The 14,413-nt window shown below is 41.1% G+C and overlaps 1 protein-coding gene across 1 annotated transcript in view; it reads right to left on the reverse strand.

Moving 5' to 3' along the window:
* The window catches only part of RAI14 (retinoic acid induced 14), a 144,094-nt gene that overhangs the window by 113,609 nt on the left and 16,072 nt on the right, over positions 1–14,413 (reverse strand). The window contains 1 exon segment of the mRNA XM_079145741.1: positions 5,168–5,249. Coding sequence (XP_079001867.1) covers positions 5,168–5,203 — 36 coding nt within the window. The 5' untranslated portion in view covers positions 5,204–5,249.

Here is a 14,413-nt window from a genome sequence, read left to right on the forward strand (position 1 = left end):
ACAAGGTGAAATCAGGCAGCACGCAGATCCCCCATTTAAAACGAGCTGACAGGATCTGGAAAATATGCAGCATGACATGAACCTGACCGAATTTCTCTCTAGAACTTTACTGGAGTCTTCTGCCTCCACCCAATGGGGTTATCATTTATAGATTTTAAAATTACATCTACACAATGCATTTGGCCAAGGTTCCTCTGTCTACAGAGAAACTTAGATTTTAAATACTCCCATTATTTTTTGTGTGGGAGAGAGGAGGGCTTAGGCATGTGTAAAAACGTATTGTAAATGACTGAAAACTCCTTGAAAAAATACCTTGGCAGAGATGTAGGTTGTCAACCTTCATGAGAGCTGTTATCTCAACAGGCAACAAATTCAAACCCTTGACTGAGCAGGATGTGTCTGGTTCCTCAAGATTCACAGGGTGTGTGCATTTCCTTGGCCAAAGCTGCAATAGTTAGCAGCTGCTACGTAAAGGTACACCATCAATTTAATCTTTTGTGGAGCCAGTCATTTTAAACTGGCTGCTTTTTTTTTTTTTTCTTCTTTTTCTTTTTTAATGGGATGTTTGCTGCCTCCCTATTATAATGGAAAACATAATTGGGAACAAATCTTTCATAAAATTTAACACACACCCACAAAGTAAACTGTGAAGCACTCCATCACATTGGAGTGGCATTTCTCAAGATTTGTCACAAAGATCTTTCAATTCCATTTCCCATCCCTCAACCTCCACCCATTTCACTCAAGGCACTAAAAATTGGCATTTGCAAGGAAATTCCAGAAGCTGGAGCATTGTAATAGCAGAGGGAAATCCCAACCTTTTTGGCCTCACTTCTCATGCTGACAGCTCATTTTTCCATGTGGAACCACATTCTAGTTGCTGCAAATATTTAAAGAGGTAAAGAGCCACTTTCAAACTAAAAGATAAAAGATATAAAACAATGGCAGTCATAAAAGATATAAATAATGATGACTTAAAACTCTGGGCTTGCTTTATAAGCAAAGAAGTCAGTCTATCCGGTTTTAAAACCAGACTGAAAACTTCACAGTGTTTTTACTGAAATACCCAGAGTCATGCTACAGTACTCTCTGGTCTCCTGAAGTCTTGCTATTTTGCAATGCCAAGAATAACTTCTGACACTGGGTCTACTAAACCAGTGTCCCCCTCTTCTGACCATCCTTCTCAATGCTACCCATCCTCAAGGCCTGGGTAAAGTCCCACCTCAATAAAATTCCCCCAATTCTCCCATACACAGATTTAGTCCTCTGAAAATCAAGAGTATTTATCACTCGTCTTTACCATCTAACTAGGTGTACCATCTTGAAGGATCCGTTAGTATTTATCTTGCATTGGCATTTTGCTTTAGTTAGTTCCTGCATGTGTTTTTCCTCCTCCCAAGTTTAAATGCTCTTTAAAGACAAGGGCTATACCTCATATTTCCTCTATAGTATCAAACTCAAGTGTAAGGATTCTCAAAATAAGGTGATAAATGTGAACTTTAAAATATAATCCACCACAGAAACTCCTGTGCGGAGCCAGCAGGTCACGCGCCCTGCCTTGCCTCAAGGTCATGCGCCTTGGCTCATGGTCACGCGCCTTGGCTCATGGTCACGCCCCGTGCTTCGCCTCATGCTGAGCTAAGATGGCGCCTGCCGGATGCTGGCGGGGCGTGCCATTACCTGTTTACACACCTGTCAGACTATACCAGGTGCATCAGACTAGATTGCGTGGTGTTTCATGATTGGACAACTACACTTCCTTATTGGAGTTCTGGCGCGAGACTAGTCTTGCCTTCGCGCGCTTTACTCTGATTGGTTTCTGTACTTTATATTAACTGTGTTTATTCCTCTAATAAACGAGACTTGATCAGGCTTTTGTCTTGTCTCCATTTCTCGTGTCTCTTGTCTCTCTCAATCCCAGCACCCCCCTCCAGGTACCCGTTGATGTCCTGCTGGTCGGGGCACTCCTGAACTCTTTTAGACTCTGTGATTTATCTATGGAGTCCCCAATATATTTAGGAATCAAAGCAACCAGACAATGACTTTGTCTAAGCACAGCCTGTAGAATCAGGTTCAGTCCCCTATTAATTCACATAAACCTGCCCTGGACGTGGAGTGTAAGTGCTCCAGAAAAACACTCTGATTAAATCTACCTGCATGATGGTCCTGGAGTAGTAGTGACCTGAAGGCCATCCACAGAGGGCTCCTTTGGGCCACTCTTGTCCTTTTTTTTCACTCCACGGCCACAAACCTATCTGGCTACAGACCTCCCAGACACAGACTGGCTGAAACATGATCACGGCAATGGGTCACCTGTCATCTCTTTATGTAAGCATGAACCTGATCTGCTATCCTCATCTGCCCACCCCCAGAAATACAAAGAACTTTTTCTTTCCTTTTCTCTCTCACACAAAGACAAACAGGAAAGTTGGATGGCTAATGATTTAAGAGACTTGAGAGAGACCACTCCATCTGCTTTGTGTACAGAAGATCATAAAGTTTTGCTCATTTAACTGAATGTAATAATTTGTGGACTTGTTTTTCTTGCAATAAGTAATAGAAATATATACATATTTGTACATATACCCAAAACCTCAGCCTCATAGGCAAGCACTGAAAAGTGAGATTCCCTCACCCACTCACTCCTAACCCTCAGTTTCCCTCCTTAGAGAAAGTAATTCTTAACAGATTATTCTGCCCCCTGGATCCTATTAACTTTTTAATCTCATTTGTGTTTCTCCTTGGGAGAAAAGAATAAGCTATTTCCAGGTACCTCCTGAGCAACACACCCTGAGATGTATGTTCCACAACCATTAGTGCATTTAACATTCATCATAATTAAGAATTATTAGTAATAATAATAATAATTAATAGTTCACCTTGTGAGGCTGATGCTGGAATTTCCTCTAATTTCAGTTAAGGAACCCAAGGTTAGAAGAATAAGAAACTTCTCCAAGGCTGCAAACCTAAATCCAAGTTCAAAGTTCCTTTTTCCAGCTGCTACCTGGATTGTCCTGGTTCATAAAATAGAATCTCGATCTCAAACTCCTTTTCTCAGGAAACACAGGTGTTGGAATCCAAAGACCTTGGCACAAAAACTGGTTCTATGACTTAGAGTTCTAAGAACTGGGACAGATGACTGCATGTCCCCAGGCCTCAATGTGTCCATCTGCAAAATGAACTTAATAATAAAATCAACCACACAAAGTTTGCAGCAAGAGTAAATGAATTTTGTGTGAAGAGCCTGGCAGGGCACCTGATGTCATAGTAACTACTCCATCATGGTTATCTGCTTATCATTATTATTATCATATGGTTGATTCATAAATTGAGATTGGAAATGGTTTCCTTTTTTTATTAATTTTTATTTTTATTTACTCCATTTAGCTATGCAGTGACGTAGCTTGGAGAAACACTTTAGGATGTATTTGGGAAACCACGTGAATTTGTCTGGCTCCATTAGACCAATTTCCTTTGCTCTCCTCCCCCAGGGCTGCTCTTCGAACATTTCTTCTCTTAGCATTCACTGCCAAAATCATGGCCTTCTCTGCTGCCAAATCCCAGAAGCTTTCACTAGTGTTATTGCTGTGATTATTTTTTTCTTAAACCATGGAACTATTTCAGTTTTTATTTAAAAACTAAATTCAGCTACAACCTCCCTAATGCCACAAGCTTGAAATTTTTAAACTGAAAGTTTATGTGCCTATCATTTCCCCCTGCCCGTGTTCATATATCATGGAACTCTAATGCAACGACACTTTGCTAAAATAATCTCCACTTGTGTAAATGGAAGCTACCCAAATTCTTTAGGAATGGAAAAAGACACTTGCTAACCTGATCATACAATTGACAAACTCATACCTGCTAAACAGGGCAACGATGTCCATTTAATTGCTTTTCCTTTCTTAATTGAAAGCCAAAGTAGATATGCAGGCTTGGTATCCTACCCAGTAAATCATCAGATCAAAGGCGGTTTCTAAGGAGAGATGCAGCTAAGGAAGTCAGATGACTGAGGCTTTCTCTGTGGTCAATGCCTAGCTACACAGCTTTGGCCAAATCACTTCATATGTCCTGAGTTTTAGTTAATTTTTAAGAATAAGAAGATGAGATCAACTTTTTCCTAAGAACCTCCTTTCTAGGTCCTTCTTTAAGTAAGACAATATTTTGCAATCGCCCCCAAAGAATCTTGTCTGGTCTGGGCCATATCAGAGCAGTAAGTTCCACATCACTTACACAACCTCGACAGATAAGCTTTAGCCAAGAGTAGGTGTGCGTGTGACATGCTAGTTGTAAAAGACACAGCCTCCATTTATTGCAAAAATGCAGTTGTGCCAAGCTGTCAAAATAAAATTCATGGCAAAGCAATAAAATCCAGGTTCACTTTAATTACCTAATTTTAAATAATATCTGTGCATGCACGTTTCCAGGGTGACATATCTGGGCTTCCCTCTAAAACCCTTCCATAAATTTCTCCCATTCAACAATCTTGCTGGAAGCATGTGCAATGCAGTTAGCATGAGACAGCAATCCCAGTGGGGTTTATAAGGCAACCCTTTTGTAGAAATGTAACTCTGTATAAACCTGCTGTGTTATTTTTCTCCATTTTCTCCTGTGGGAGACTTTGTTTCATAATTCTGACATCACAACTGGTTCCTCCAATCTAAAGTCTTTTATGATGAATAACAAATGAGTAAGAATCCCAGGAATTCAGGGGGAGTGAAGGTAAGGGCAGCCATGCATACTGTTGTTTTAAGACAAAAGCCTTCACAAAGTTAAACACATTAAAGTCAAACATGAAACATGCTAATATGCAAGTCCTTAACCACACCCAGAATAGTTGCTTCTATAAATGATATTGTGAATCAGGAATTGGGCAACTTCAGAAATGCTAAGGATTTTTCCTGATTCTTTCCTTTAAGATATTTAATTCAACTGTTCCCTTATAAGGCACAGGCCAACTTTTCTAAGGTTAATTTGAAAGCATTACACATCAACAGTAAGGAACTTAAGTATGCCATTCACAGAAGCCATCCTGAGCGGGGGCCCAGAGTGCTTCTGGTGTCTGTAGTTTATTAACCCAGCACCTTATCAGGGCAGGAGTGGGGCTGTCTCTGCAGCCCATGGAGCAGAGCGGGAGCAGCCAGACCATGAGTCACAGTGTACTTACATCACTCTTCCTGAACTTGGCTTTTAAGCTCTTCATGTTTAGTCCATTCAGCCTTCCAAAGTCCTAGGAGATTTTTCAACACCTAAGCAGAGAAAACAAGAACGAACAAATGAATGAATAAATGAATGAATGAATGAATGAATGAATGGAGGTTTCTAAATAAACACTACAGATTTTCTCTCCTGATTGGATTACAACATTGGGCCAAGGGTAGGAGACAGGATCAGAACTCCAACCAGGTCAGAAGATGGTCAAAGTTAACATCTGGGAAGCAGTGAAGAACATGTGCTATTTCCACAACCTAGACCCTTCTGACACTTTAAAATTAACCAAAACTTTAATTTTTTCCTATTTTAACTGACAAAAACCATATATGTGGTATACAGCATGACATTGTGAAATATGTAGACATTGTTGGAACAGGTAACCTCAGCTAAATAACTCATGCATGACCTCACATGTATATTATTTAACTATAGTGAAAACACTTAAAAGTTGCCTTCTTAGCAATTTTCAACAATGTACACAATACAATGTTTTAACTACAGTCACCATGTTAAACAATAATCTCAATCTTATTCCTTCTGACAAAATAAAATGATACACCCTTTGATTAACGTATCCCCAATTCCCCTCACCATCCCCTCATCACCAACCCCTGGTGACCATTATTCTATTTTCTGCTTCAATGAAGTACACATTTTTAGATTTCACATATAAGTGATTTCCTACACATTCAAATAGAACATGTTTAAGTTACTGCTTAAAAATTGCTCTATCTGTACTGCTATGGCTTGGATATGGTTTGTCCAGCAGGGATTCATGTGTTAGAAGCTTGATTCCCAGTGTTGTGATGTGGGAGGTGATGGAACCTTTGAGATAAGGCCTGATGGGAGGTCCTTAGGACACACCCTCAGAAGGGAATGTATGTCTCCTGGAGTTTTTTAAAAACCTGGGCTTGATACTTGCATCTCTGGTTTCCCATCTGGCAAGAGGACCTCTTACTTCTACACATACTCCCACCATAGTGGTGCTATCCACCAGAGTTAAGCTGATGCCAGTGCCAACCCCCTGCAAGCAAATAAACCTCTTTTCTTTACAAGGTTACCTAACTGCAGATATTTCATCATAGTAACAAAAAATGGACTAATACATGTATATTCCTTACAAGTAATTCCTCCACACATCCTTCCATTTTGTAATGATACCATCCGCCTTCCTTTGAAGAGCTACAATAGCAAAGAATGATAAGGAAGACATTCACATTCCAGATGCCATTCACTCCCTATTTATTTGTCCAGTGTTTGCCCCTCCTTCCCCCCAGGTCCTCTTAAATGCACAGTGCAGTTAGTGAAAAATGCCAGAAAAAACAAAACCTCCCTCATCAAATAACTCATTCCTCAGAGGACCACTCTAAACAGTGCAAGACTCTCCAGGTCCTTGTGGGGCTCAGCAATTTTGAGTTGGCACTGGAAGAGTCTTAAGCAATTTCTTTACTTAGGAGAAGTCTGTGGTCCTCTGGAAACTGAATGTGATTTTTTTCAAGTAAGAATATATATATTTTTTTCAGTGAAGAAGGTTCTTGAGAGATACTTGTCACCCTTCAAAAGTCAAGACGACTCATCTAGCCCAAGATCTTGACTTTCCAGAAGTAGAGTCACAGGCTCAGAGAAGTTAGGAAACTCATCTGCAGTCAATCACTGAGTCTGTTTATGATGGAATTCAGGATCAAATCCCAAAGTCTGACTGTATGCTTTTTCTACTGCTCTATTCAACTTTATAACTAAAACCAAAAAGCCAAATCCTAAAAGATGGGCGTATTAGTCATTTTGTGTGGCTGTGACCAAAATACTTGGCAAGAACAACTTAGAGGAAGAAAGGTTTATTTGGGGCTCATGGTTTCAGAGGTCTCAGTCCATAGATGACTGACTCCAAGGCTCTGGGTCCAAGGTGTAACAGAAACCATGGGCATTAGAGAATTGCAGAGGAAAGCTGCTCACCTCATGGTGGCCAGGAAGCAGAGAGATGGGGGAAGAGGTCACAGGGAAGATGAACCCTTCCAGGGCCCACCCACAGTAACCCACCACCTGCAACCATGCCCCACCGCCCATGATTACCACACAGTTCATCAAACTGAAATGAACTGGCTAGATTATGGCTCTCAAGACCCAATCATTTCATCTCTGAATATTCCTGCACTGTTTGGGGGGATACCTCATATCCAAGCCACGACAATGGTAAACTACAATACATAATTAATTTCCTTTATTTAATCTAGAAATGTGTAAAACATGGAATCTTCGCATATAGATTTAAAAACAATCAAAGTGCATTTAGGTCAACATGGCAAGACAATCCATGTGAAAGTTCCTATCACTTAAGAAGTAGTTCAACATGTGTTACCTTCAAGTTGTACCTTGACGAAAGTGAAAACACGTGGACTTACAAACAGTACTATTTCAGTTGAGAACTAAAGAATGAAAGACAAATGCTTAACAACTCTAGTCACTATTTTTTTAAAAGCCTTTCAAGGTCCTCTCCTGTTTCTCTACATTCTTATCATTCTGGACAAAACTGATTAGAGAAGAGAGAGGCAGAAAATGCAAGCAACTGAATAGATGAACTCATCCTTGCTTGTGTCCTTGTTGCCTTCCAGAAGTCACCCAGCAACTCTCTGGTTTCTGATGGATTCACTTTCATTATTGCTGCTGCTATTAAGTAGAGCCCTTGGATGAATGACATGAAAACCCAGTCATCATGCAGCACTTTGATGGCATTAATCTGGAGGCCACAGTTACTGAGGCCTCTCCATGGTCCGTTTCAATCTTCCCAGCCTGGGAGAAGTGACAGAATGCATGTTGCCTTGGAAACAGTACACACTATAATTATATGTGGTTAATTGCCAAGCATTTACTCACAGAGATTGCTGGGCTGGTACCTGCATAGCAAGGGCAAACTCCAAGGCAAACTCAAAGTCAGTCCGTAGTTCATCTGCATCAGAAAGACCTGGGAACAATTTGCTAATGCAAAATCCTAGTCCCTATCCTATAGAAATTGAATCTCAAGAGGCAAAGCCCAGGAATTTCCTTGGATGAATCTGTGTATACTGAAGTTAGAAAATCTAGAATAGATGTTGATAGAACAGGGGATGCACTTGTCAAAGTGGTCTGGTTTATACTCCAAAGTCAAGCTGGTTTTCTTGTGTCAAAACAAATCACCTTTTAGATAGTAACAACAGAAATAATGATCACCAGACATTCCTAAACTCACCAGCCCACGGTTTTTATACCAACTATTTTAATAAAATGGAAATTGTCCTTCCACCCTCTGGAAATAACTAAATAAAGGGACCAAATCAGAGCAGCAGGAAAAGAAGAAAGGAGAAGCCACGCTGGGATAACCTACAAAACTCGCAACCCACCAAGGCAGAATCGTCCAAAGCATTGCTTCATTAAGAGAACACGAGGTCTCAGGCAATAGTGGATAAGATGTTTGTTTGAGGTCATGGGGTGCTGTGTTGTTTTTTTTTTTTTTTTAATGTGTGTTTGTCTTTGATTTTTCTCCTTCTTCTTTTTTAAGCCTGGCAGTGAGAAGTATGCAAACTCTTATTTGAAGAGGATTGAATAAATAAAGTAATAAATTCCAAAGGATCCCAGGGGAAGGCATTAACTATTACATGAATGTCTTCCGGGAGCCCAGGGCCTGGGTGTGCTATAGGTGGGTGGTCAGTGGGCATAACTGCACCATGATAGAGATGGCTGTCTGAGGGAAAGGAGGGCTGGAAGCCTACAGAGCAGTAACTCTTAAAAACAAGAACTGGGGCTGGCTGGGGATATAGCTCAGTTGGCAGAGTGCTTGCCCCAAGCACAAGGCCCTGGGTTCAATCCCCAGCACCAAAAAAACAAAAAACAAAAAACAAAAAAAAACAGGAACTGTAGCTGGGGGCAATTGGAGTTATTAATAGATCACCATTTTCCTGGGATTCCTACCAAGTTCTAACACCTGGAAGCCATGGAAGTGGGGAGAAACTGGACAGCTAACAACTCCACCTAAAATGACCCAGGAGTAAATGAGGGCCTTGCCTTCCTTGGGTCAGCTGGGATTTTACAGCCTCAAGTCCCAATGCCAAACTCTCAAAGCCCAGACTGGGCTACAGCCAACCTTAAGTAGTGTCATCTAAACAGCACAGAGAGGCTATATTAGTGGCAGTCCTTAAGAAAAACCACTTAATCAGGGTGCCTATTTCAAAAGATTGCAGTGAAACTGAGTTAGCTAGACAGCAGCCTCCTGTGGGTAAATACAGAAAGAGGATGACACATCTATAGAACAGTTATCTGAATTAAATGCTCCCATTTCAAAAGAATAAGGCATGCCTAACCCTGAGCAAAACTACTAGTACAGTAAGTGCTCAGTTCAAAATAATGCACTCAAACAAGTCATCCTAATGGGTCACCAATCATTAGCACAGACATTACGGTGATCAGTGAGGAGGAGCAGTGCAGAGATGTGCAGCCTCGCCTGCATTCTCATTTGGAAGACCAGATGCAATACCTAGGGTTTTCTTATTAATGTATTGTCCCCTTCAAAAATGTAACTCTCAAGCAAAGCTTAATACCTGATGCCTTTATCTGACATAATTATAGATGGAATAAAAAAACTTTGATAATAACCTATTGAGTTTTATCAAGAAATTCAGGCTTGAGCATTAAAAAACAACAGAATGGATACCAGAAAATATTTTACATTTGTGGTGAGAGTTGCACAACAGGGGAACATACTAAAACCATTCAACTGTACTCTTCCAGGAGATGGATGGTATGTGAATAACAGATCCACAAAGCTGTTACTTTAAAATGGGGTTATTGCCCCATGACCTTCTCCAATTCATGGAATTAGGAATATTCTAGGTTAGAAATCTCTAGATTTATTACAAAAGAGTGTCAAAGGAACAAAGCTTAATGTACAATGCCTTTAAAATGCGAAAAGATGGCCAGGCATGATGGCGCATGCCTATGATCCCAGAGTGCCCAGCATGCTGAGGTAGGAAGATCTCAAGTTCACAGCCAGCCTCAGAAACTTAGCAAGGCCCTAGGTAACTCAGTGAGACTTTGTCAAAATTAATTTTTTTTTTTTTTTAAAAAAAGCTGGGGATGTGGCTCAGTGGTTAAGCATCCCTGGATTCAATACCTGGTATAAAAAAAAAAAAAGAAAAGGGAAAAGGTGGCTGTTCCCTGATTTTCTTTAGCTATTTCTCTGCCACAAGCCAGCACTGATTTGAAGTGGTTTCAGACTACTCCTACTACTCACTCCACTCCACCCCGTGGCCAAAGGATTATTTTCTTGGAGTCCCTGCCCCACTATCTGCAACCATAAGTGAGACCCAAAAATTCATCATTTTTTAATTCCTTGGGTGATTTGGAAATTCAACTAGATAGGGAGCCACTGCTCTAGATTCAGTGATGCCATACCTATAATTTACACTTGCAGTCAAAAATCATCCAGAAGAATTAAACAAGTAGATCAGATTAGGATCTCTGGGTTGCAGGGGCAGCTTGGTGGTAAAGTGCATGTTTAACGTGTGTGAGGCCCTGGGACCGATGTCCAGCATGACCCACACAAAAAGACTAATATTTCTAAGCACTGGCTATGTTTGAATCTTTCACAGTATTATGGGATAGGGGAAACAGTGGAAGAAGGGATACACACTAATTCTACAGGAACAAGTTAGCTGGTTACCCAAGGTCACTAAGAAATATTAATGAGATGGTGGCGGTACACACATTCTTCCCAAATCACAAAAATACAGTACCATCCGAGAAACCACAGCACAGGACTCAAAGGCAGTAGTTTTAAATAATTAGGGCAGAATTAGAGAAGCAAAGTAAATAAGAAGGTCCTCTAGCTAATCCTTCTTCCATCATGGGGCAGTGGAATACTTCTACCAAACCCTCAGCAACACCAGGACACTCACACACACCCGAGACAGAATCCAGGAATTTTTCTACCAAGTTAAAAAGTGTGTCAGGCTAAAAACCCACACCACTCACAACAGTGTTGAACAAATATAAGAAGTTAAAATACTTCTCTGCTTGCCAGCATCTACCTTTTCTCCTAGTGCTTATTTCCTCAGACAATAATCTCTGTGCAACAGAGATGGAATTTTATCCAAAAACTGTATAAACATCCAATTCTCTTAATCTGGCAAAGCAAAAATAATTTGTAAAAGCCCTCTCCAGACCAACCATTTCAACAAAGGTGTCCCTTACGACACAGCACCTCACACCATACAAACTCCTGGTGAGTCTGAGCTGCTTTAAGTCTCTGCCTCTGGGATGGGGTGGTGTTTATGAGCTATGTCACTGCTTCCGGACTAAAGAATATAAAGTGGGAAGTGGAGCCCAATGAATATTGTTCCCTCTTGTCCAATTTACTTGCCTACAGCACAATGGTCTTGTCTATAAGACTGGAGTTTAAACACATATGCACATTTAGGTAATGGGAAGCATGAGTGATCCCTGCTGGAGAACTCACAACTGACTGAGGTATGAGTAGAAAGGGATTTTTAAAAAATTTAAAAATCTCAAACTTGGGTGTTAAACACTTCAGGAGTTTAAAAAGTAGAAATTCTTGAGGGTGGGAAAAATCACATAAGCCCTTATAATTGGGGCAGAGGTCAAACTGGCCTTAAAGGAAACACAGGATTTGGGCAGGCTAAAGGGGGAAGGGCATTTTGTCTCTTGCCCAGGACATGGGTACTCCTTTCTTAGATCTTCCAGGCACAGGTCAAATACCTGGGCAATCTCTAAGCAATTATGAGCTTTTCTCATATGCTGAGTCAGTGCCATGGGAAACTGCACAATTCTCTCCAATCTGCTTCCTATAGATGCAAGATATGAGTACACAGTTCAAGGTTTTGAGCAAATCTGAAAATTTCTATCTCCAATTGATCATATACTTTGGAACAGAAGATTCTTAGGGCAGAATTTTCATTTTGCTTATGTATATGTGGGCCCTAGTCATAGGCATATAATCAATAAATGTTTCATCGATGAACATGTAGGACGAAGATACAAATTAGGCATCTGTGTAGCCTTCAGCCTCACCTTTGACCTCAGCAAAGCTCTCTCTGATCCCAAGTACACAGCGGAGTTGAATGCTCTGACATGGGTTCTCTCTACTGGGATTTGTATAGAGGCAGCAAAATGATTGGGTTTTACATGTACAAATCAAAGCACCAGGTTCATAAAAGGTCCAGCTCACTTGGCCTACGGACACTTAACAAATTTCCCCTCCTTGTCCTGCCTGCAAGCCCCACTCCCTGCCCCTTACATTCTCCTCCTGCAGCATCTCTCCCGACACTAGTCAAGGAGCAGACTACTTTAAATAATGGAATGTGGGGCTCAGTAGAAGGATCATAAAACAGAACCCGGGGGAAAGCTCTTAGGACAGATTTTGTCAGGTGACTCTGGAGAGAGTTGTGGAGAAAGCCAACAACTGCCCCCAAGGCAACATGCCTGTTATTTCACAGAGTTACCCTTGCTAGTCAGAGAGATCCTCACTAAGGAAAAATCCATCCTAGACAGTGGGCCCAGGTTTCACCTACAACCTCAGCAAAGGTCGCTTCATAGTGAACACTCGGTGACACTTCACTATGGCTGAATAAATGAATACATGATAAATGAATAAAGGACATTAAGAAGTGAACTGGAAGAACAAAGATACAATAGCCATTTCATTTCAAAGAGGCCAGTTCAAGATGTGGATTTTTAAAGAATTTAGTGGAAAACTGGTAGTAGGGCTTTTGAATCCTTTACTCACATGTGCAGGGTCTAAAAGCGCCAACGTGTGGAGACTGCGGATCTTTCCCTGGAGAGAATTATGCAATGATTCCCACCATGAGAGAGGTTTACAGGACTGCTTGGAGAGAGTAAATGGGTGTCTGATCCATGCTCAGAAAATCTAAAAGGCAAGAGAGAAACTGGCCTATGCTTCAAGGGTGAAAATAAAGGAGATGCCGCTGCTATGCTTTGCTCAGTCTGAATGCTGCAGACTATCTAGCCATAAAAGTATATTTCCTATGGGTCACAAGTGGACAACTCACAACAAAGGGCAGTAAGCTGTCATAGATCCTCTGGAACTTGGTGAACTAAGAGGAGGAGGAGGACAGAGCAATGCTGAGTGCCTGATGGAGAAGCAACGAACTAAAGGCAACACATCATTTCCCTGGGGAACTATTGGAGAGGTGTCCAGTGATGCCCCAGAAGCAGCAAGGAGAGAAGACCAATTGTAAAGGTCCCTTCTTCTGGTCTGCTGGGGCTGCCATAGAAAAGCACAGTAGTTGGTAGCTTGAATAACAGAAACGTGTTTCTCAGAGTTCTGCAGGCTGGGAGTCCAAGGTCAAGGTGTAGGTGGATTGGGTCCATTCTAAGGCCTCTTCCCTGGGGCCATCTTCTCCCTTTATTTTCCCCTGGTCTTCCTCTGCTTGTGTCTATGTCTTCATCTCTTCTTATAAGGAAGACAATCACACTGTGTAAGGGATGACCCATAGAACTTTGTTTTACCTTACTACTTCTATAAAGGCATTTCCAGTTATAGTCATATTCTGAGGTACTAGAGGTTAGGATTTCAACACATGAATTTGGAGCAGACAATTAATTCAGTCCATAATATTCCCAGAAAGATCCCAAGAGCAAGATTCAGCTCCGAACATCTGTCAGACACTATCTAGCTATAGTACCAATTAAGAACTTGGTAATCCTTCTTGCTTCCCATTCTACATTACCCCCAATTCTACCAGAAAACAATTCCTAGAGGGTCACAAAGCTTGACAAGCAAATGGCAGGATAGCAGGGTGAAGTGCAGAAAGTAAGGAAAGGGGAAGTCATTTAACTTTAAATCAAACTTTATCTTTTCTTTCTCTTTCTCTCTTTTTTTTTTTTTTTTTTTTTTTTTTTTTTGGTACTGGGGATTGAACCGAGGGGTGCTTAACCACTGAGCCATATCCCAAGCCCTTTTTATATTTTACTTAGAGACAGGGTTTCACTGAGTTGCTTAGAGCCTTGCTAAATTGCTGAGGGTAGCTGAACCCTTGTAATCCTCTTGCCTCAGCCTCTCAAACCACTGGAATTACAGTCATGTGCCATGGTGCCCAGGCATTATTTGAAATTGGACATTCTGGACTGAAGATGTATAGCTTAGTGGTAGAGCACCTACTTAGCATGATCTAGGCCCTGGGTTCAATCCCCA

This window comes from Sciurus vulgaris, assembly GCF_902686455.1.
Source record: "Sciurus vulgaris genome assembly, chromosome: 6".
Classification (NCBI taxonomy): Eukaryota; Metazoa; Chordata; class Mammalia; order Rodentia; family Sciuridae; genus Sciurus; species Sciurus vulgaris.